This window comes from Parasteatoda tepidariorum, chromosome 1, assembly GCF_043381705.1.
Source record: "Parasteatoda tepidariorum isolate YZ-2023 chromosome 1, CAS_Ptep_4.0, whole genome shotgun sequence".
Lineage (NCBI taxonomy): Eukaryota > Metazoa > Arthropoda > Arachnida > Araneae > Theridiidae > Parasteatoda > Parasteatoda tepidariorum.
Window position 1 is genome coordinate 14468045 of NC_092204.1, and position 25868 is coordinate 14493912.

Below are 25868 nucleotides of genomic sequence, written 5' to 3' on the forward strand. Positions count from 1 at the left end.
ACTATTCCTCACAACATGTGGCTGTGCTTCGTAAACAGAACAATAACTTATTAACTTAGGAATTACAGAAAAAAACTGACCTCCCCTTCCCACAGTTCTCAAACTGATGTGTTTCATAATAAAGAGTGATGCCTTTTAACGAAATATTTTAACGACATAATTGAACCAAAGTAGCGATTTGGAAATAGTCCAAAAAGTATTGAAAATCATGTTTCTTTGTTGACATGGATCCAAAATAATTTCATCGTAGTTTACCTTCCGCCATCACGTGCACCTGGAAAAGCGGAAGAAAAATTAAATTGTTGCCGAGCGTATGTTAATCGCAATTGTGTTGGCTTCTGTTCAGCAGACTATCTTCCATTCACGAAGATTTTTATGAATGAAAGTGCGAGTTGGCTGCCTAATACAAGAGAGAAAAAAATAAAACAAAAGCTGGCACATCCCCAATTTTATATACAAACAAAACCATTCATAACTTTTTGTTTATCTTTTAAAGTAAAGTCTAGGTATTACTTTCATTGATATGTAAAAAAAAGGACAATCATGTAATAGTGGAGAATTCATTGAATTCGTTAAAAAACTAATAAATTTATTACAGGACTTCATTTTAATTCAAAATATAAAACGAAAGACTGTTTTAAGCTTACAAAATATAATATATTATACTTAAAGATTCTTATAAAATAATATAAATTGCATTATTTTTCGGAAAACTTTTTATTATAGGAAAAAAAAGAGAAAAGGTAAAAATTATTGTTAAGGTATTTTAAAATCAAAAATCTAAAATCTTGACAAATAATTAGTTATCCATATTGACAAATAATTGCCAACATTTACGAATTACGTGGTGGTCTATTTGTAAAAGATTTCCATCCTTTTAAAAACCACCAAAAAACTTAAAAATGAACAAATACTTGTCACTAAATCTACAGAGTTGCTACTACAGAGTAAATCCATTTTGTTTGATTAGTTCATGCTGCTTATAACGATGAATTGCTGGTTCTAAGTATTATTTTCACTAATTCGTAAAATTTTGTAAGTTTTATACTTTTTATTTTGATTTTCAGGACGAGCACAAAATTACACTACAGGAATTATATACACGATTAGGAACAGACCCAGAAAAGGTAGGAATTTATTTACAGCATTAAAAAAAAGTTTTTTTTCTACTTTAAAATATTAAAAATTTGTTATTGTTTTTAATTCTAAGTTATAATTTATTAATTAATTTGTTAATAGTTTTTTAAGGTTTGAAAAAATGTGCAATATTCATTAACAGAATGTAATTCTTATAAACAATTCTACATTTAGTTTTAAAAGTATTGTCAGTTCAGTGATCTAAAAAATGCAGGGTTAGTTCGGAAAGTAATGTCAATGGAACAATAGAATAAATTATTGGTTTGATCGATAATTTTTTTAACAAACCAAACTTCTTTAACATCGAAACATTGCTTTCTACGAGGTTTCCAGGCATCAAGAGCTTTACGTTACTTTTTCCTGAAGACTCTGTAGAGCCATAATGCTAGCCTCTTTACCTTTGTCGACAGTTCGAGATGATTTCCTTTTATGAGTGTGATTAAGGGCAGGAATTAGAAAAGGTTTCGAAAAGTCGTGTTAAGATGCCTGAGGAATTATTGGTTTCATTGAATCTGCCTAGAAGTGATTCGCGAGGACATTGAATCTGCCTAGAAGCGATTCGCGAGGACATTGAATCTGCTTAGAAGCGATTCGCGAGGAAAGCGAAAGTGACAGAGTTTTCCCTCATACACTTTTATCCTCAGCAGATTGTTCATCACAATATCAGAAACGGTACTTTGTTAGAGTGTCTCATGTTTTGGTCGTTAAACGAATGCTCAAACGACGTACAGAGTTAAGGTTACTGACACACGCTACACTTTCGTCGGTGATGGTCATTGATGATCTTTCAGCTAGCGATTTATCGCAGAACTTTTCACGGTTTTCAAGAGTGCTTTGTGTCCCTGGTAGATTTGGAATTTTGGTAAACCATAACCAATTATCGTTTTTATCATGAGAAAAGTTATGAGAGTGAGCTTTCCGAGTTTCACACATAATTTTGGTGGCAATCATATTTCTTCATCCAGTGTTGCATCGTTGCTTACACAAAAAGACTGCCTTTAATCTCCAGATAGTCAGAAACGACTTAGTGATCATACATGTTTAAGTTAATTTTCCCTCCACCAATCACAATCGATTCGAATGCGCTGTGACATGCATTGCAACACAATAAGTCACTCATGTTAATTATTAGACAATCCCTCAAGCTATTTATTAGTTATATTCCTAATTTTTTTAATGTTTGTAAAGCTTAGAGGAAGTGAAGTCATTTGGAAATAGCATTTGAATATATGTGGACATTTATGTTTTAGAACATATAAGTACAAGCTGTTAACACAGCATCTTTTAGAAATGTAACCCAAACCCAAATGAAATTACAATTATGTGTCATACGCTTTTAATCGACTATAACATAATCTTAAACCTGAAAACGCGAGTGTTTTGGATACGTTATTTGACATTCACTTCCGCTAAGGATGTATCAACATTATTTATAAGTATTACATTATTATAATTACATTCTTCATAATTATATTCTTTATAATTTTATTTATATAAAAATATTACATTACTTATAATTATATTCTTTATTCTTGAATCTTTGAAGAGCTTAATCGAAGAAAATTATAATGTTATTGGAAATATGCCTATTGAAATATACCGAAACAAGATATCCCCCTATCATCTTTTGAATTATATTGATTTTCAATATGTCATTTAACATGATCTTCCACTAAGCTCTTTCATTTATTAGAGATAACTGCAATGTTGCATTATATTACATTAAAATGCACATTTTCCAGGGACTGACGCAAGCTCAAGCTCGTAAAATCTACGAGCGAGACGGGCCTAATACCTTATCTCCTCCCAAAAAAACTCCCGAATGGGTGAAATTCTGTAAAAACCTATTTGGTGGGTTCGCCCTCTTACTATGGATAGGCGCCATCCTCTGTTTCATTGCATATTCCATCCAAGCTGGCACTTTCGAAGAGCCCCCAGATGACAATGTAAGAACACACCTTTATTCTTATAAACCGAACCATTATCATTCCCACCTCATTAGTTTTTAATCAAATTATCGGGCAAAAAATATTGACTATGTTAATTTTTCAAGGCACCAATAACGATTGCAAGAGTACAAATTATCTTGTACTGACAAAAATAGGTCATAAAATTATTTTAATTAAGTCAATGAAACTGCGGATATAAAGCATAAATATTTCTTTACTAAGCACAGAAAATATTAACAAGATCATAACAAGTGAAAAGTGTATTTTTTGTATTGCATAAAAATTCTTGGCAAGATCCTTACAGCTATGAGTTAAGACTTTTTTCGGGTAAAAGTAATATGTTAAAATGATTTTTCGAAGCTCAAATTTTTCAGTGAACTGAAACAAAATTGTGTGCTCATACAAATTTTCAAAAATTGGTGGTTTTCCAAAAAAATTTTTTTTTTAACTTTGACTTATTGGCGACTCGATAATTAATTCCTATTCCATTTCATTTTTTAAAATCTGTGATATTTTAATTGAATTTTCTAAAATGCAGTCTAAATATCTCTATTCTTGAATTTTTAAAACCATTAATTTTTTTAAACATTGCAAACTGTTTCGTTTTTTTATCGCAATACAATGATATGTAATGTAGGAATAAAACATAAATGTATAGCATAAAATATTTTAACTTAATTCATTTAATCAGATTTCAGAAAGATTGGATTCAAAAACAGGTATACCAGTCCAGACCTAGAATCTTCAACAGAAAAACTTGACTTTCTTATAATAATTGCTAAATAATATTGACAATAATAAATACCGCATGTTTGAAATTTTCTAATTTTGCTTTTTGCTGTTTTTAGTATTTGTTTCCATTTGATTCATATGTAGTTTAAACTTCTGATTTCAGCTGTATTTGGGTATCGTGTTATCGGTTGTAGTTATTGTTACGGGTTGTTTCTCCTATTATCAAGAAGCTAGAAGCTCTAAAATTATGGAATCCTTCAAAAATATGGTTCCTCAGGTAAGTGTTTCTTACTTTACTTTACTCAAAAGTTGACTCAAGTTGACTTTACTCAAAAACAGTAAAAGTTTTCTAGTGAACAACTAGCTTAGTTTATGTTAGAGATTTATAAATTTAGATCTTATTTATACATGCAATTTGATTTTTAACTGCTGCTTATAAGTTCAACTTGAAATAGTTGATAAGAATCAATTTTAAAATTCCGTTAACAGAGTTCGTCTAACGCAAAAGTAAAGAATATATTCTTCGATTTAAGTTTCACTCATTAATCATAAATATATTTGCGTATACTCATTTAGTTCAAAGATATTAGTACTCATTTAACACATAATAATGTAACATTAAAAAAAGTTCTTTTAGGTAAAAATATATTACAAAATGAACAGATATTAATAAAAAATAATTTAGCGGGTAAGTGAATGTAGGGCGTGACAGATTTGGATTCATTTAGATTTAGTGTGCATGTAGACTATTTTGATAAAGCACGGATGTTATTTATTTTCTATGTTAGTTTGAAGTCACCAATTGCATTTCTAGAAGCATCATATTTAATTTTTTATAAAATGTGGAATTTAATACAAATACTGAAATCAGAACATTCAATTCTCACTAACTCAATGATAAATATTTTGGTGAATTAAAATTTAGCGGGATTATTAAAGGTGCAATCTTTGTAAAGTCAATGCGATAAGAAAATTGTTCATTGATATTTTTATTTGTAAAATTATTATAAATTAATTTAATTAATTGAAAAGAAGAGGGTATCAAAATATAACGCAGAAAAAAAAGAAAGCAAATAAAAAAGCACAAATGAAATATCGTTGAAAACAGACAGTTGTTTTTATACTATGACTATTACAGTAAACCAGAAAATAAGATATTTAAATAACTTATGTTTTAATGTAGTAAGTGTGCTAATCTTAATAATGGTTCAAAGGGCAGGCTCAAAATATGCTAATTAACTAGGGCTAATTATTAAAAGTTATAGATTCAGACACAAAAATTCACTTTCTCAGAATAAACATACCCTTTTACCGGCAGATTTGGATTTATGACTGTGAAAATACAGGGAGCAGCCGCGATTTGAAAGACTTTTTCGACTTTTTCCCCAATGTCCACTTGATTGACATCGTCATTCAGATATCAGTATCGCGAATTTGTTGGCCAATCTTTCAGGGCACCATATTGCAACCAATTATAAAAACGGAATTATAAAAATCGTTTATCTAAAAATTCTTTCATGCAAAAAATATTTTAATAGTTATATAATATTTTGATTACTTTATTTATTAATGGTCAAAATTTTTTAATTGTAAGTTATGCTATATTTTACACCATTTTCAACTAAGTAAATATTAATAAAAAGTAAAACTTTTTAGAAAAATTGATCGAATGGTTCTTAAGAAAAAAAAATTAAAAATGCAATTTTTTTAAAAAAATATTTTATAACTCAAAAGCTGCTTGACCTAATTTACTCAAAGTTTTATATTTTATCATTTAAAAATACACAGTTTAAAAGAATGTAAAAATTTGTTTATCTAACTATTCAACATTTTTTTTTTACTGTTAAGTAAAATATTAAATAATTATTAAAAATTATTTTTTATGCAGAATTGTTTATGGATAGATGATTTTTATAATTGTGGGGGGAAATATTTTGATTCGCTTAAAAAACTCTCCAGATACAGCGAAATACACAAAAAGTAAAGGGGTCTAAACTTATAACCACTCTCCTGCCTAAATTATTTGTACCATACTTTTCCGATTGGGGATTCTTATTAAAAAAAATATTCAACGTATGTTTATTTAGAGAAAAACATTTTGAAGGGCATATAGAATCAAGATAAATCAATGATAATGATAAAATTAATAACTAAAATTTCTTTTCCCTATCTCATCTTCATTTAACTTGACAGTGATATTGAAACTTTTCCCATAGCGCTGAAGCAGCTGTCGGATTTCAACGATCTTTTATTTTAGTTATTTACTTAGTTTTATTAATTAATATTATTTATTCAATATAAGAAATAAGAAGTGGAATTCTGTTCACTTAATCGGATGACTACTTGTGTTTTCAGTATGCCACAATAATACGAGAAGGTCAAAAATACACAATTCCAGCAGAAGGCGTTGTTGCAGGTGAGATTGTGGAAGTGAAAGGTGGTGATCGGATACCAGCGGATATTCGTATAATCTCCGCATCTTCCTGTAAAGTGGACAACTCCTCTCTGACCGGAGAGTCCGAACCCCAAAGCCGATCACCTGAAATGACCAATGAAAACCCTCTAGAAACAAAAAATGTGGCTTTCTTCTCAACGAATTGCGTAGAAGGTTAGTCTTTTTTATGCATACATATAAAATCTACTCTCTACTCTTTCTCTTACTATATATATATAATAATAGGGCTACATCCCTGTTATCATTGGTGTATTCATCTTTAGAAATGCAGTCAAAAACCATAATAAGTTATCAAAAGGTTTATTAAAAGTTATGCTGGTGGTTATAACAGTTCACATTTTCNCTTATAATAACAGGGCTACATCCCTGTTATCATTGGTGTATTCATCTTTAGAAATGAAGTCAAAAGCCATAATAAGTTATCACAAGGTTTATTAAAAGTTATGCTGCTGGTGGTTATAACAGTTCACATTTTCACTCCACAAGGGAGGGGGTGTGGACAAGACTCTGGATGGGTCCGGCAAATTATTATTGGTACACGTTATTCAGCAAGAGACATGCGAAAACCTTCGGTCCAGCATTAAATATTACAGAGATTGGTGTAATCAGGTTCCAGTCGTACATACCTTTGTAACTCTACGCATTATGGAAAATCATTTAATGCTTCCTAATATGGAAGTGAAAGAGGAACAAGATTCTAAAAATAACTCCTCCTTTGAAATATAAATCTAATTATTATTCAATGGTATGTTTTCAGCCTTGAATTCCCAAAATAGAATATCTCTACGCTTACTATTGATTTCATTTTTAAAGAACAAGTTTCGCATTTTGAGTTTTAAATAAAAAGAGATTAATAGTAAGCAGGCAATTAAATTGTGTAAATAAATGCTTCGAATTGTCGCTGGATGAGAAATAGATTTTAAAATTATATTATTTTAAGCTTTACGTTATAAAAGTAGAGGAAATATGTCGGATCCGGCAAACTTGCGAATAGAACAATTTTTGATAACTGCCAATTGCGAGTTGAAATAAATGGATAAACAAATGAAATCTTTTAACAAATATTAATTTATTTTTTGCACATGGGAATCTGTAATCGGCAAAGGTTTACTTAAACCATGATAATTAAATATTTATTTACAAACACCAAATGGAAATAACATTTTCCGACATTACAGGCTTACACATCCATTAGTTAATTACTCCTTTTATTTTCTGATGAATGCAAGCGATATTCTTAAATAATTTTAGCCGCTGTTTTGATTTTATAGTAATAATACCTAAAAATACCTGTTTCAAATTGAATTAAATTGTTTTTGTGTTTTGAATGTTAATCCATTGGTACTCCTCTCAGATCAGAAGCAAAACTCGACAGCTGTAAATATGATGTTTTTCATTTAGTTTACAGCAAATTATTACTCTGGTGTTTNTATATATATACATATATATATCGAGTGTATGCATAATTGTATAAACATAAATTGAATTGAGCTTACGTGAATACATGGACATTGAAAATGGTAACCACGATTACAAGTAATTGATTACATAGCTGTAATTGTCTGTAATTGATTCCTGTATTCGACTCCCAACTCTTTTATGTACGCCTGTATTTATATATATGGGGGTACGTTGTATGAGCTAACTACCGTATATAAACTGCTATTACATAGTGCATACGCAAGTACATTGCGAGAGCATACCCATTGTATAAATACCTTTGTACGTGTTTTGCGTGTACGCATATACGTACGCATTTGTACGTACGTATGTATATTTTCACCAGTTATCGCGTCTTGTGATTGCAGGTAATGATAATCACTTTTTATCTGAAATCGTTACTTGTAATTTATAAAAATAATTACAAGTAGTTTATTACCTTGCACGTTTTATTAGTACTAGTCACAATCGTAGTCAATTAGAATATTCCGTGCCCATTCTTCTTGAGCAGTGAAATTGTTCAATTATTCTTGACTAATGAATAAAGAATAACGATTGAAAACAATGAATGATTTATTCCTTACTCAAAATATTTCTGACTAATGAATAAATCTTTATTCATTATTCAGAAAGATTCTGAATAATTATTCATCATTTTTTATTCTTTATTCTGAATGACAATTGCCCATCTCTGGTAATATCTCTCCGAAATTAATGTTAAATAAACCTAAAAATTGCGTGAATAATTTTTTTCTTCAAGTTAACACCAAAATGAGCTTTTAAATACTATTTAAATAGCCTATGAAAACTCTGGGCACTTAAAATTCAAAAAGTGTACACCAGAACCACACGCCTTCACACCATACATTAAATATTTTCTCTTCCGAAAATTCCAATGATGGTGCGTTTCGGACATCGTCTGTAATTGTTTACAATGGATAACGAGTTGACGAATGTTTTTGGTTGTTTTCAATGCTACTTTTCATTGACAGAAACTCAAGTTAGCTGTTAAAATATGCATGCATGTTTTTAATTGCGTCTCATAAGGATATTTAAATTTTAATATGTAACTATCTCTGAAAACTGAATTAAATAATTCTATAACGTGTAACTTTTGTCCATTTCTGTTCTGTTTAGAGTAGTTCAAATTCGTCTTAATAATATCACTGTGCTACGCGTATGTTTGACTTACAAACTAATTTTATTTTAAGAGTTAGTGTCTGTATGCAATCCAAATTACTGATTATTAATTTATATGGTAGCGTACAAATAACTTTACTGATTCTTATATAAGTCGTATCTTACTGTAATTATAAATTTTAGTGTTACTGAATAGCAAACATAGTGGGGGCTTTACACTAAGCAAAATAAAAGAACATTCTAGGTATTTCACTACAGTAGGAACTATCCTTAGTTTTTTGTGTTGTGGAACACTTAATAGATCACCACTTTTGTGTAATGTAGTTGCCACCATTTTTAGTGTTCAGAAATTGTTTTTAGTGACATTCCAAGTGCATCCACGCATACAGTACATCCTCGACATTCGAAATCAAACTATAAAACTAAACTACTTACACTCAAAATATTTGAATCGTCAAAATGTTTAACGTTTTGCACAGACATTTTAAACAAAATTAGTGTTATAATAATAAAAATGGCATCTATCTACAATACTTTTACGAAATTCATTTAAGTAAAATAGATGTGTCATTCATAATACTACATTAATAAAAAAGATTCGAAAAATCCATTGAATAAGGAAATGGGGCTGAAGGAAATGAATAAAGTACAAAAGTAAATGAAGAACTTAGTTGATGAAGTGTTAAGTGACATTTTAAAAACACTCAATAGAATGTCTCTTAGCCCGTTACTCTAATAACTTTTTCAATTATGTTATTAATACTGCTTATACAAATATATTTTTAACTATGGAATTTATGACATTGCAGGCACCTGCCATACAAAAGTAAATGAAGAACTTAGTTGATGAAGTGCTAAGTGACATTTTAAAAACACTCAATAGAATGTCTCTTAACCCGTTTTCTAATTACTTTTTCAATTAGACAAATATATTTCTAGCAATGGAATTTATGACATTGCAGGCACCTGCCGTACAAAAGTAAATGAAGAATTTAGTTGATGAAGTGTTAAGTGACATTTTGAAAACACTCAATAGAATGTTTCTTAACCCGTTTTCTAATTACTTTTTCAATTAGACAAATATATTTTTAACAATGGAATTTATGACATTGCAGGCACCTGCCGTACAAAAGTAAATGAAGAACTTAGTTGATGAAGTGTTAAGTGACATTTTAAAAACACTCAATAGAATGTCTCTTAACCCGTTTTTCTAATGACTTTTTCAATTATATTAGTAAGACTGCTTACACGAATATATTTTTAACAATGGAATTTATGACATTGCAGGTACCTGCCGCGGTGTTGTGATCAATACCGGAGATCGAACTGTGATGGGCAGAATTGCCAATTTAGCTTCAGGTCTGGAGATGGGAGATACTCCCATTGCTCGAGAAATCGCCCACTTCATTCACATCATTACAGGGGTGGCTGTCTTCCTAGGAATGGCCTTTTTCGTTACGGCCTTCATCCTCGGATACCATTGGTTGGATGCCGTCATCTTCCTCATCGGCATCATCGTCGCCAATGTGCCCGAAGGATTACTAGCCACCGTTACAGTAAGCTACTCCTTCTTCTCTGCTTGCATATATATTTTTGTTCCATTTGTAAGACTTATGGAGAAATAAAAATAAATAAAAATGCTCCTGTATCTAGGTGTGCTTAACCCTCACTGCCAAACGAATGGCCCAGAAGAACTGCCTTGTAAAAAATCTGGAAGCTGTAGAAACTTTAGGCTCAACATCCACTATTTGTTCGGATAAAACGGGAACTTTAACACAAAATAGAATGACGGTAGCTCACATGTGGTTCGATAACCAAATCATTGAAGCTGATACAACAGAAGATCAATCAGGTAAGTTTAATCATCGAAAGCATGAGCTTAATTTCGCATTTGTGAATGTCAACCTCTATTGTGAATGTCAATGCTTCTGTTACCTGATCCATTTTTCTTGATGCAGTTCTAACGAATGTATAAATGACATCTAAGTATGTACAAATTCTACGCTTAATCATTATCGCATTGACAATTAGCATGTGTTTCAACCACTTTCTTTAGCGTGTATTTGCAATTTTACTGTTTGTTCCATAAAAAAAAAAGAAATTAATTTCACAGAATTAGGAATTAATTCATGGAATTAGAATTAATTCATAGAATTAGAATTAATTCATAGAATTATAATTAATTCATAGAAGTATAATTAATTTCATGGAATCGGGAATTAATTCAGGGAGGTAGAATTAATTTCATGGAATTAGGTGATTTAGGAGAAATATTGTTTGTCACAAAATGCAAGAACCTAAATCAACGAAATTTTTCTTTTAGAAATATAGTTACCCATAATCTCATAAGTTATAATGTGGATTAAGAAAGAGATGTTGATATACCTGATTTCTATACATCACACCCCTGATGATAGATAAAAAAAGTAACAATAGTCAGATCTAGATAAAGGTCAGATAATGCAGTATCCCCTACTCTCATGAATATACAATAAAAAAACATATTTATATAAAAAGAAAAGTTTTAGCAAAAGACGAACATTGCTGTCGTAATGACGATTGACGAATATTGAATGCTCGTGTTAGACATTTATATTTTCTGTTATAACAACTGTTCAATTCAATACCACTTGTTTTTACTAGTATTTAATTTTTCAATAACAACTTTTTTTCAAAAAATTTATTTTAGGTGTTCAATATGATAAATCATCCCTTGGCTGGAAAGCATTAGCAAGAGTGTGTTGCCTTTGTAGTAGAGCAGATTTTAAAGCTGGACAAGACAGTGTTCCCATCTTAAAAAGGTATTTATGCGTGTTTACTAAAAGGAAAGAATTTTTCTAGTAAATTTGGAAAATAGATTAAGTTTTTAAAAAAAGAAATACGAAAAGTTACTTAATTTAGTTTGCATTTTTATAAGTAGTATGATCCTGAAATATTCCATTAAATAATTAAATGAATAATAATTACAACAGACCTCGAAGAATGTTTCTTCATTCGACAAGTAAATCTGAAAACAATTTCTTTCAGTCAACCTTCAAAAAATAATAGGAGCAATTCCTTTGTGTCACATGATATTAGCGAACGAATATTACTTGAAAGAAATCTATTAAACAGAAAATAACATTTGAAAGAAAGCATTACCTCTTAATCATAAAATCACATATCGAAGAGTCCCTTCTAACGCTCTCTATATTCATTCAATAATACTCTGAAAAATTCCTTTATGGCGTTTGCTACTAGTCAGAAGATATTACTTGAAAGATATTTTTAAACCGTAAAATAATACTGGAAAAATAATTTTTACTAAAATTCATTCTTAGAAGTGTTTCTTTGCAATGATCATTGTTAGTTCTTACTGATTCCATACATAAAAAATTCTTTTTCCATTTTTGACTTTAATCAAACAATATATTCTTACGTGAAGTTAGTACTATAGTTTTTTCTTTTTTATATCCATTTCCTTCCTCATTTTATAATTATTTTCCTTTTTAATCATTGAAATATTGCTTTTTTTCCTTCAGAACTCTAACAATATTTCAATAATATAAATTCTGTTTGCTATCAAATTTTTTTTTGTTGTGACCTATGGAATAAATAACCTTCAGACATCAATTTTCAGACGATACTGAATCACTTTTAATTTCAGGGAGTGTGCAGGAGACGCTTCGGAATCAGCTATCTTAAAATGTATGGAATTGGCTGTTGGAAGTGTTACACAATACCGCAACAAAAATCCAAAAGTCTGTGAAATTCCCTTTAACTCCACCAACAAATATCACGTAAGTTAAACGTTTATTAATCTTTGCAGAGATTAATGTAGCCAAATATTCCCTTAGAACACGCAAACTAAGCTGCTGCCCAATGCTGACCACATTGCCACAATCATGTCGTTGGTAACGAAATTGTAGACTCTTATTCTCCATGACCCTCCCCTGGCCCCCAATGGGATTTTCCTTACTTTTGCATGTAACTTATTAACTATATGTTTTCACTTATGCCACACTGCAAAAATATTACAGTAAAATTTGAGCTCAAAAGTAAATGAAGAAACTTCAGAAGAGTCGCCATTCCCTGCTTGTTTTCACCTGAAATTTAATTGTAGAAAAAGACGGCGTAATGAGTCCTCATTGAAAAGTTTATTAAATTTTTTTTAACAGTGGCTGACTGCAAGTTTAAACTGCATCAAAACTCAGAAAAACACATTTATTCGGTACTTTCTCTTAATAGAATAAATTCTAAAGAAAATCATTGACTGTATTCAAGAGCAATTATTCACAGAATTAATTCTAGGTAACCGTAATTATATCCCAATACACCATAATTTTATGGCAGAAATGGGGTATTTCCTAAACGTAAATAAACGTTCACATTTCACTCTGTCGATAACCTATTAATAGACTATGGGTCTCTAAATAAATTACAATAATTTTGCATTAAGATCACAAAAAAGTATCAGATTAAATATAAATGCTCCATAACAACAGAAAACGGACAATTTCGTTTGAGCTCGCGAAAAGTACAGATACTTTCTCAAGACTAACTAAAAACCAAAGCAGCCGACTCTAGAGAGAATCTGCGGTCGAACCGCTCTTGATCGGTTAAGTTTTAATTGCTGGATTTCACCAATACAATAATCAATTTCTATTTATAATTTCACCAATTCCTATTTTGCGGTTTTCTAAAATTACGAATATTTGCCATGAAATAAATTTATTAAAATAAGTTGCAGCATTTTACGGCAGTTGTTTTAAATTTAACGTTATTGAGAAATTCATTGATGATTTTAAATTCTAATTAGTTTTGTTACTCTTTAATAAATATTAGACTCATCATTTTCGAACGTCGATTTTCCTTTTTGTCCATTTTATGACTATGAGCTATTATTAGTATAAATTTTTCTTTCAAATATTTTTCGAAATGACAGGTAACAATACATGAAGTAGAAGATAATGGTGAACGTTTCTACCTGTTATGCATGAAAGGAGCTCCCGAAAGAATCCTAGATCGTTGCTCTACAATCTACATACAGGGCGAAGAGAAAGTGATGGACGAGGAAATGAAAGAAGCCTTCAACAACGCATACCTTGAGCTTGGTGGACTCGGAGAAAGAGTCATTGGTAATAACAATTTAGAAAAACTAAACTAAATAAACTAAAATAATCAATGTGAAGAGAATATTAAAATGCAAAAAGAAAACTTTTCCTCCAGAGAAGCATATTTAGATTGATTTAAATTGTCAAATTCTTAATCTTATTAAAACAGCTGCAGCATAAGCAATTACGCAATTGCATTCCCTTCAAAATTAATAAATAAACTATGCAACCAAAAAATGAAAAAGTATGCTAGGGATGTAAGGGTGAAACATACATGCCAGATTAGCTTGTTTGCATGCCATTGGCATGTCAGGCAATATAATTTTCAAACTCTGAAGTTTCTCAGACTTATTAAAATTTACTTTCTTCACTAAGTAAGTTTGCTTCATAAAAAAAGTTTCATGGGTTTCTAAACTGAGCATTCCACGCGTATAAAAATTTAATTTAATCTACAATATTTCAGTGTTTTTTTTTTCTTTTTTTCTAAATTTTTTTTATATATTCTATTTTGAAATATAGTATATCTTAGTAATTATGCGATTTTTTTCCCTATTTAGGTTTCTGTGATTTCGTCTTACCTGCCGATAAATTTCCGCCTGGTTATCCTTTTGATGCCGACGAAGAGAACTTTCCCATTTTTGGTCTCAGGTTTCTGGGACTTGTCTCCATGATTGATCCTCCTCGAGCTGCTGTACCAGATGCAGTAGCGAAGTGCAGAAGTGCTGGAATCAAAGTAGGATTCATGGCTTTTTCTCCTCCATTTTGATAAAAAATATTTGCAGATATTAATATTATTTATCTATTTACGATAATCAGAATACTGATTTGCTTTAAAACTTAGAACTGTAGTCGCAGGGAGATAGTTTATAATATTAGTTGACACGTTTTTTTTAAAAATTAAAATTCAAAACATAAGCTCAAAAGTAAAGATATAAAAAAATGCGCGTATACACAGCAATTTAAGCTGTTTTCGTCAACTGCCTATCCAAATTAAGTTCGGAGTGGGATTACCACAAAACAAACCGATCTTCCTACGACGAGACGTGCATAGAATAATTTCTTGCCGTACCTTAAATTGCCGTACCTTAAATTGTGAGAAGTTATTGAGAAATTCATAAAACGCGTGAAACTTATGCGGAAATTTTAACTTTATAAAGGGGCGATGCGTTTATGTACAACTAGATGTTGCTAACTGGTAGTAATTTTGATGTAAGATTTAAGTTTCATTTTTTTTCTCTATTTTGATATAGTACTATAAAGCTTGTTTCAAAAAATAAATTATTCTCACTACCCAAGGTTCTTCAGTAATTTACTATTATATATTGCCTTATAAGAAATATATTGTCTTATTCATTGGGGTATTTACATGGACTACGAAATTTGGACGAGAAATCCCTTTTAATTTTCAAAAGAAAAGAAAAATGCATACTTATTTTATATTTGTATTAGTATTGTATAAGTATTTTGGAAGTGGGGTTCTTATAAGCTGTTCTTGAAAAAAAAGAGATTAAATTCTGAACTGCATGAAATATATAAAGATCCCGATAAAGTGGAACACATAAAAGTACAGCAAATGAATTTAGCAGGACACACGTCTAGAATGCTTGACCATTGAGTAAGAGAATGTGTTTAGTTAAGCCAATGGGAAAGAGGTCAAAGACTAGACTACAACTAAGACAAAATGATTAGGTTTAAAAAAAATATTAAAATTAGAGATGCTTAAAGAAAAATCTCTTATAAGGATTCGATGAACCCCACCAACACACGTGGAGATTTTGAGCCATGCAGGGTGTTTTAAAAACTAAAAGAAAAACCAAAAGTAACGAGCAATCACGAATAATCTTTTTATATGCAAATACAGAGAGATAGTTGAAGGTTTGATCTGGAAATAGTAATAATTGGTTTATAACAATAGGAAATTACATAAAACTATTTATAAATCGATATTTTTATGAATGTTGCTTTGATTGACAAAAAAATTAATGATGTCGTTAAGAAACCAAAATGAAGACCAACAACCCATTCCATTCCATGCTCTCCTGGAGAAAGCCAGAACCCACCCAAAAATGCGGCCATAATGAAAGAGCATTGCAAGTTCTTCAAATAAGACAATTATTGAGAAGAGTGTATTTTGACTCAAGAGAAAATTAAAAGTTATTTAGAATATTTTTTTATAAAATATTCGATACATCTGAAAATTCATATTTTTGAGTTTGATTAAATATTTACTTTTATTTGAATATCTCGCCCTTGGTTTAATGCATACTTTAATTTGCATTCGTGGCACTTGATTTATGTGTACTATTAATACTATAATTGAACTTTAAAAATAAAAATTTGGTACAAACAAAACCCCTTTACATTAATTTGCTTTTTAATTTTGTAATTAATAATATTTTTTGTGAGTTTGTTAATCTCTGAAACATTTATTTAAAGTAAAATTAGACCTTCCGTTTCCCTTGAATAATTTTCATATGAACGCAAATGAATTTTTTTGTAAAAGTATAATCGAACCTGAAGAACAAATAATTAGCACCTTTTTCTAAATCCCTTCAAAATATATTTATGGAGAAAACAGAATTTCTGTCTCCTTATACTACTTTTGTGTGTTTTTTTAGGTAATAATGGTAACTGGAGATCATCCTATCACTGCCAAGGCCATTGCTAAAGCCGTAGGTATCATATCAGAAGGAAACGAAACTGTAGATGATATCGCTGCTAGACTAAACATCCCAGTGGAAGACGTTAATCCAAGGTACAAAACAAATTTACTGAGGAATTCAATCTTATGTATCCTATATGTTCTCGATAATTTAACATCCAAACACATCTCAAAATTACTTTAAAATGTTTGATACTGTGCTGCTTTTAGATACTTCTCTACTTTATACAGCGGTGAGTACAATATCAGAGATAAGTAGAATTGGGAAAATTCCATTTTTAATAGCTATATCACCGTGTTTTGAAAATCTAAACTAGTGTTAGCAGCGCATTCTCCCGAAATATAAATTATTAAAAAAGTACGTATTAGCTGTGAGATCGATAAATTCTACAATTAACGTTCACACATTTTGTATCAAAGAAAGCTAGTTATTTATGAATAGCAAAGAGTTGTTTCAGCTATTTTTTTCTTCTTCCTTTAACTATCTTCAGCTATACTTCCTTAAACAGAGGTTTTCCCGTATGAACTAGTCAGCTGAATGCAGAGAATTTGCGTGGTGTCGCCACTTTGGTAAAGTGTGTTTATGTTTTGTTTGTTTGAAATTTTTACCAATGAAATATACATAGTGCTAACATCGGGAGAGGAACCCCTAATTAGCTAATAAATAAGAGTTTTCAGAAACTGCTAACCAACTTTAAGCAAACTAACCTTTAGTGAGCCTGGGATTGGTCAAAGAATCTATAATCTACAAAGTAAATTACTAAAAACACTATTACTAGCTCTAAATGACTAAACAAATTGTATGAGTTTCGAAAGCAAATTAAACTTTTCAAGCAAGTGTTAAAAGCAAAATTCTGCTATTTAAAATGTTTAACTGAATGCCTGAGGGGGAATGATGATAGACATCTTAAAAAACCAATACTTTGACCAGTTGGTGAAAAAACCTCATTGTTAGATAGCATTGAGAAGAAGAAACACACGTAAAATGTCCGCGTTTAATGTATATGATGTCCTTCAAATGGCAACTATAACTAAAATTCTTAATTGCTTTGTTACAGAATTTAGTCGTGAATTTCTTGGGTGAAAAAGAAATTGGAATAAATACATTAGAATTTTTACAACTTATCTTATTTCCATTATTTTTAAAACTTATAAATTCAATAACTTTTGAATGCTAAAAACTTAATTAAGCGGAAAAGAAGCGCGTTAATTTAACATGCATTAAAATAAGAATCTGTTTTGTGCGCTTTGACAGGGATGCAAAAGCTGCAGTTGTCCATGGTTCTGAACTTCGAGACATGGCGTGTGACTATCTAGACAATATTCTGAAGCATCACACAGAAATTGTGTTCGCCCGTACATCTCCACAACAGAAACTAATCATTGTGGAAGGGTGCCAAAGACAAGGGGCTATCGTGGCAGTCACTGGTGATGGTGTCAATGATTCACCTGCACTCAAGAAAGCTGATATCGGTAAGTAGACATCTTCATTAAAAACATAAGTTCTAGAACCTGGGCATTTCCTCTCAGTTAAATGGAGAGGAAAACAGTGAAATTCTCCAACATTTAGCCTGACAGCAAGGGCACTCTAACCCATGATCCGTATACCACTGAGGATATTTTATGTCAGCACTGTAGTCGGTGTTCAGCAAAATGCGGAATTTGTATCGACCAGCCATCACTGAGATTCGTACCAGGTTTACCTCATTGGAAGGTAAATGCAGGAATGCAAACAAATATAGTATTGTTAAACAGTACAAGGAGTATTGTTAAACAGTAGAAAGTAAAGAGGTCATTTTATTTAGATAAGGAGAAATAGCACGTGATACTTTTTAGTATACTCCTATGAATTTTTTCTCATAACTTTAAAGCAATAAAATGATGCGATTTGTGGTTTTGAGTAAATAATTTAAAGTTTCACGCTTTTCAGTTTTTAAATTTCCAAAATTTAATTTTATTACAATTTAAACTGAAGAAAACTGATTTGGAAGACGCTAAAATATTCTATTAACCTTAATTGCATAAAAACAAGGGTAGTTATCAAAAGTCTAAAAACAGGCAACTGTATATTGTTTAACTACCAATCAAAAACTGTTAATTGCTAAATTTTATTGGCATAATTTTGCCTGAAAAAATGAATTGAGAATCTAAAATACCACACACTTTATACATCAAACTGTGATTGGATGGTGATCTTGTATTTTACATATGCATCGAAAAATAATGCCAAATAAATTAAATATCCATAATTAGCTTATGTTGGAAGTTTCCCTTCCCGTCTCCACCCCTTCAACAATTAAGTACGGTCTGTTGAGGAAAGGCATAAAATTGAAACTAATTATTCAACAACTCAGTTCAAAAAGCATAAATAATGTGACCAAATTACTAATTTGCTAAATAACTACTTGAGCGTATCAAAATATTAATACAATATATTTCGAACGTTATTTTGGGTAATCATTAAAATCTATAACCATCCTCTGAACCTCTACAGTTAAAAATAACGTTTATGCATAGTAAAGTGACTATGCTATGAGATGAGAACGTAAGTTTCAAATTATATTCTTGTAATTTATTTGATAAAGTCTTAGAATAATATGAATTGAATCTTAGAATGATTTTATCAAGTCTAGAATGATGATTAGAAAAGTTGTTTTGCGAATTTGTAAATACCCTCATTTTTTCATCAATTACAAAACATGAGTTTTGAATCGAAATTTCAATGTTTGCATATTACGATTCAGCGCAAATTATTCAGAACTGTGTATCATCTTAAAGCTTGTAATATCGATTATTAAAATGTTTTGAGTTAAATGTTAAATTATAAATTTTTTCATTGAAGAAAATAGCAATAGTGGAGGTATAACTCCTTTCAGAAATTTGCTTGATAATTTAGCGGATAGTAATCGACCATTCTTTTTTTTTTAAAAAAAATGGTTAAGTGTATTTTGTTTTACTCACTATAAAGTTTCATACATTAAAGTTTAATGAAAAATTGCTTGATGGTGTTTTTTTGGAATTATTTTTTTACTTTTTTGTAAAAAAACGATTAAATATTTAGAGGAAACTTCATATTCTCTTCAAAATTTATATTCTCTCTTTATATATTCTGACAATATTTAATTGCTGAACAAATAGAAATACATTTTACAGCATAACTTGCATTAGGGTATTAAATTTGGAAATGTCAGTTTGTTAACAATCTGTTGTATTTTCTGTTAAATATTTTTAAAAGAACCGTTTATTGGATCAGTACTTATAATTTTTGTCATATGGGTTTCCTTAATGTCAGTCAGTTATAAGTTCTTATTTTTTTTCTTTTTTATCTAAGAGACATTACGGAAATTAATTCGTACCAGTGAGTTTAGCTCGTGACAATAACATGTGACAAAATCTTTTAACAGATATATATTTTGTGTAGCATGCTACAAAATACTATTTTGCTCGGTGAGTCTAAGTCTTGAAATTTATCACATATACCCTTAGAATTTATGTATTTACATACCCTTTGTATTTATCATATATGTTCTAAAACTTTTGTAGATTTACCAAACTGAGCCTATAAATTTTTTACATTCAGCTTAGAATTAGTGTAAAACAAATAAATGCTACAAATGATATAAGTATAAAATTATGTGTATTGCTTCAACAAGAAAGTTTTAAGCAAAAGTATTACAAATCTTTCAGCATAAAAGTTAAGCACATCTTCGGCCAAAGCACTTTCTATAGAATTTGCATGAATTCATTATTAAATTCTCATTTCTTCATCTATTCTTATGACATTTAATTTTCAAGCTAGGAAAAATTAAAATTTTTCATTTCAAATTTTAGTTTCCGTTTAACAGCCGTGCTTTTGGACAAATACAGCAGATGGCATGATGTTGAGAGATACGTCAGTCGATACTCATGTTTTTATCAGCTATGAAATTCTCTTTTATCGATGCTGATTTAATTAAATTATATTTCTATTTTTGTCTGCAACTTATAAATTTGTCCCACTAAGTTTAAATATTTATAATTCAACATTTGAGAAAGTGAGCAATATAATTTTTTTATTTAAATGTTTGCATTTATTTATTTAAATTAAGTAAAAGTTATTTATTGCTTTATTTTCTAAAAAATGCTCTTTTTTTAAAAAAATTTTTAAAAACTTATTTAGGTGTCGCCATGGGTATTGCGGGTAGTGATGTGAGTAAACAAGCTGCAGACATGATTCTGTTAGATGATAATTTTGCATCAATTGTAACAGGAGTCGAAGAAGGTAAAATTTGTTTTAGTTACATAAAATTCTTAGTTACACGATGTAGAAATTAATTTCTTGAAAATTGTTTTTAAAAAGTTTGAAAGAATTTATTAATACAAGATTTTTTTTTCTCTGGTACACTTTAAATGATTTGCAAGTTTTAGAAACATGAGTTTCCGAAGAGGTTACTACCGCACTGTTAGAGTTTTCATTAAAAAATTACGGTAAAAAAAAAACCCTATTGCAATCTTTCTATCCAATTAACAGTAAAGATTACGATTAAAGAACATTTCTTATCTTTACGGTCTTAAAACTGTTTACAACTCGCATGATTAGACAACCAAGAACACAAATCTATACAGTTTTTTAACCATTTACAATTAGCATGGTTTCAAAACCGTAAAAAATAAATTTAACTGGACATTAGAGCAGGGATTTTCGTTAGGTAATGGGCATTGGAATGGCTGAGTTATGTTTTATTAAATAAACGGTGAAATGTGGTTTAATTTGTTTATCAGGTTATTTCAACCATCGTAAGAGATGAGATATACAAGAGTTTATTGTGTACAGTAGCTTTGTGGTGCTATTATCTATGAGTCATCTGAAGTATCGTGTTTTAATAGTCCAGGGTCGCAAATTGAGGAGTGCGGGACATTATAAATTCTTCATGTGTTGAAGGGAATAGCTGAAATATAGTGGTGTTAACGCTCAGACTTGAACTCCAGTTCTGGCGGTTATAGCCTATTATTAGCCCTCTCGGCTAAAATCTATACACAGTTACAAGAAACTAATTGACTTCATAGGGCGGGCTTAATTGGAGCGATAAAATTCTGGTTGTTTAACCTCATTAGATGAAAGCAGTTGATAAACGATGTTTCTCACAGTTAACAGTTTGCATACCATCTTATTTATGGTTATTTGACTATTTTGCTTGATTATGGTAAAATAACTAAATAAATTGTTATTTAGCCATTTTATATGAAAAATTTCAAACAGTGTGTAATTTGCTTTATAAAAAGTATCTTAAACTGTTATTGATTTGTTATTGTTTTTATTATATTTTTATGGAAATTTTACTTAAATGTTCATATATTTTAGTTATAATTTATTGTAGTGCAAAACTTGTTCTGTTATTACAAAATACTTAAGTTATTTATTTCATATTATAGTACCTCCTATTTTATTAAACATCTACCATGTTTATATTATTAATTACTTCGTTTCATTCGACTTGATTATTTTCCATTTCGCAGTACAGCTAAAAAATTGACATTGACAATATTATTCATTGCATTTTTAGTTGCGGATATAAACAATCCATTAAAATCTCTTCAATGTAGATCCTAATACTTTAGATTCTTATGACTTTTTTGACAAGATCCTTAAAACATACGTATGAAGAGCAGTGTTTACAGAACACCACGGAAATAAGATAATCTTTTTCTTTAGGTCGTTTGATTTTCGACAACTTAAAAAAATCCATTGCTTATACTTTAACTAGTAATATTCCGGAAATCACACCATTTCTATTATTCATCTTGGCTGACGTACCTCTACCGCTAGGAACAGTAACTATATTGTGCATAGATCTTGGAACTGATTTGGTAAGTACAAAAATGTTGCATGGCAAACAGCACGAATACTTTTTATTACCAGTTGAGTGTGCGTGTGTGTTTTAAAACTTTTTTTACTGAATACATTTAACAAGTATATTTTTTCGAGTTAATATCATCAATAATTGTTTTTATCACAAAATAACTGAAAAATAATTTTAAAAAAATACTGTTGACTAAACCCTTGCCTAAATTTTTGTTAATGTTATTCAATTATATTTAAATATGACTAACGTTGGTTACTTTTATATTTTAATATCAGTAACGTTGGTTACTTCAAGTGCTTAGTTTTGTATTTTTCAAAAAGATGGTATTATTTTTAAGAAATGTAATAATTAAATTTTTAAACTAATAATTTTTTTAAAATATAGAATGTTTTAAAATGAAAAAAGTTCTTGAAAGTTGTATTTTAATGTAGTGACTCTTTAAAAAAAAGCTTTAAAATTATTTTTATATAATACCTAATAAGGAGTTTAAAAGTAGTCAAAATTAAATTTTCCTATTTATTTAATAAATTGAGAAAATACTGTTGTTTTTTCAAGTAATTAGGAAAACCCAGAATTCGAAATCTAATTTTCCTATTCTTCTTTTATTATGTGTTATAATTATAAATATTTTAAATAATAATTGTTTTTATAGCTAACTTTATTTCAAATTGAGTATTATTAAAACATCATTGATCTATTTTGGTGCATTGACTTTTTCAAATCTAAAACCAAATTTCGATTTCTTTTTTCTTTTGCAAATAGTAGATAATAAATTGTTTTTAGTTTGCGAAGTATGTTAAAGTTTAATATTAATTAAGGTATTATAAATAACATTTATTGCTAACGATATGATTGTAACTGATATCAGTATGATTCATAGTAATCAGAACACCAAGTTCAGATTATTAAATTCTGTAGCTTTCAAATTTCCGAATTGATTTGTGTCGAATTCTGATTTTATGTACTATTTCAGATTTTTACTAAAATTTCACGTGTTTTTCTGTATTAATCTAATTATAATTTTCTGAAATAATTCAAATTGTTCGGAAGTCTCCTCTACTTTTTAATTAACATAATTCTGATGTTCCGATTTCTTGCAATATTCATATTTTCGCACAAATTTCTGCTATTTTTCTAATTCTGATATTTTAATTTCCCATATTGTTAAAAGATTTTTAAATATTCGATTGTATGAAATAATTCAATTATCATAGAAATTTCTCATGTTTTTTTTTTATCAATCGAATTCTGAGTTGTACCGAAGACTCTTCGATTTTTTAGTCTATATAATTCTGAGATTCCTATTCATATAATAACTATTGAATATGTTACCTTTATTTAATACAATTCAGATATTTTTATTTTACTTAATGTTTAAGATTATCGCATATATCTTATTACAATAATATTCTATATTTTAACGGAGTTTTTCGGAATGCTCTAATAAAATTCAATATTTTTTTCTGAAACTAAATTATTTATTTTTCCATATAATGTATAATACAAAACTTATATAAAATAAATTAATTTCTTAAACATAAATTAAATAAAAAATATTATGGCAGAAATTATTTGAAAAAATAATTACGTTTCAATTAGAAATTTTTGAAAAAGTCAATTCATTGCCTTATTAATACATATTTAATTTGTAATATTCCTAAATATATGCCACTGTTGATTCTGATTGTGAAAACATATTTTTATTGCAAAAGAAAAAGCATCTAATTGCCTTGCATTTGATCTTTGTTGTTGTTCTGTGTGTACTACATTATTTTGGAATGCTATGTATGGAATGTTGTTGTTGCATGTGTGGGTTCTGCTCATTTGTTTCTGTGGTGGTTGTTACTTTCCTGTAGGTGCCGGCTATTTCTCTGGCTTACGAGAAACCCGAATCCGATATAATGAAACGGAGGCCTCGAGACCCGAAATTTGATAAGCTAGTGAATGAGAGGTAATTCCATCAACACACCCCTATCATCAGCACGTGGAGGAAACAAATCATTTACTGGCACTTCAAATCAAAAGGATTAACTAATCAATTAAATCGAAAGCGTCAATCATATCAGATAAATCATAATCATTACATAATTTATAGAATTTAATGCATTATTCAAATCAATAGATTCGAATGCGTTAGTCAAATTAATTAAATCAAATGCATTAATAAATCTAAATTACTCACTTTACATAAAAACTACGTATTAAATTAAAGCATGTCTTTTTTATATAAGTGTTTGAATAGTATTAGTTAAAAAAAATGTGCTGATTTTCCCCGGAAATTTAATGTTTTCCAGTTTTTGTCTTGTGTAAGGAACTTAATATGTTTTTTTTTAAAATTAATGAAAAAAATAACTAATTCATGTGAGTATTTTAATATTAAAAGCTCTTTTAATATTACTATGCTCATAATTTTCTAAATAACTCGGTACCTTTAAATAAAGAACATGCATTGCGTGATTTCAAATTTTTACCAGAGTTATATTTGAAATTATTTTATATATTATAATAAAAATTTGTGGACTGAACTTTTCAGCTTACGCTAGGAAAATCATAGCGTTTTTCTCTCATTTAGTTTTGTTTCCTCCATTTTTTAACCCTTCACACTTCATTATTCATTCTCTTTACTTCATATAAAATTTAAAATTCATGTATGATTCAAGCTGGTTTATTGACAACGAACTTATTATTTGAATTCATCATTGCTGTTAAAAGCAATTTGCTTCATTTCCATATCTTTATATAATTGTGGTGACTTTTAAACTAAAAAAGAAACATGTTGAAGAACATCACGTCTTATATACGAAACATCTGCACCACTATCAAAATTACAACACATTAAACAACATCAGAATGAAAACGCTGTGATATTTATAATATTTATCAAGATATACTATACTATTTAAAGGGTAAAAACTTTAAATAAATTGATGAATGTTAGTATAAATTAATATTAAAATATAACTCGTGAATAGTAAGAAGTTAGTCGGTACATAATAAAAAAAAACTTCCTTGTACATAAGTTTTACTTTAAAGAAAGTTTTGAATATTTTAACCTCTAAATGAGAATAATTGTTCTTGATCCATCAACAAGTTTATCAACAATTTAACTATTTCAGAAAATTCTAAATGTTTCAATGAAATTAAGAGGATTGCTTCTGAGGCTAAGGGTTGTTTTAAAAATTTTTAAACAAGAATTTCTGTTTCAAAATCGGTAACAGGCAATACTCGAATATGATTAAATCACTTCTTAATTCAAAAATCTTTAAAATATTAATTCTCTAACTGACGTTCTTATTTCATTCTTTTAAAACAAAATGGCAGTATGTGAGTTTTTCAATGCTTCATTTTGTTCCATAAAATTTAATAAAACATTCCACTAAAAACTTACGAAAGCTTCAAAACATTTTGTAACTCACT

The 25868-nt window shown here is 29.3% G+C and overlaps 1 protein-coding gene across 4 annotated transcripts in view; it reads left to right on the plus strand.

Moving 5' to 3' along the window:
• Nucleotides 1–25868, plus strand: part of LOC107439305 (sodium/potassium-transporting ATPase subunit alpha) — a 123609-nt gene that overhangs the window by 80749 nt on the left and 16992 nt on the right. For 2 of the 4 annotated variants that reach the window (XM_016051861.3, XM_071177037.1), the window contains 15 exons: nucleotides 1068–1127; nucleotides 2880–3083; nucleotides 3982–4095; nucleotides 6174–6426; nucleotides 10141–10409; nucleotides 10507–10705; nucleotides 11543–11654; nucleotides 12500–12632; nucleotides 13778–13970; nucleotides 14504–14679; nucleotides 16565–16701; nucleotides 17864–18081; nucleotides 20768–20869; nucleotides 22301–22455; nucleotides 24308–24402. In XM_016051861.3, the coding sequence (XP_015907347.1) occupies nucleotides 1068–1127; nucleotides 2880–3083; nucleotides 3982–4095; nucleotides 6174–6426; nucleotides 10141–10409; nucleotides 10507–10705; nucleotides 11543–11654; nucleotides 12500–12632; nucleotides 13778–13970; nucleotides 14504–14679; nucleotides 16565–16701; nucleotides 17864–18081; nucleotides 20768–20869; nucleotides 22301–22455; nucleotides 24308–24402 (2420 nt within the window). The remainder of the gene's footprint in view (nucleotides 1–1067; nucleotides 1128–2879; nucleotides 3084–3981; nucleotides 4096–6173; nucleotides 6427–10140; nucleotides 10410–10506; nucleotides 10706–11542; nucleotides 11655–12499; nucleotides 12633–13777; nucleotides 13971–14503; nucleotides 14680–16564; nucleotides 16702–17863; nucleotides 18082–20767; nucleotides 20870–22300; nucleotides 22456–24307; nucleotides 24403–25868) is intronic. The other 2 variants (XM_016051862.3, XM_016051860.3) reach the window with 1 other exon arrangement.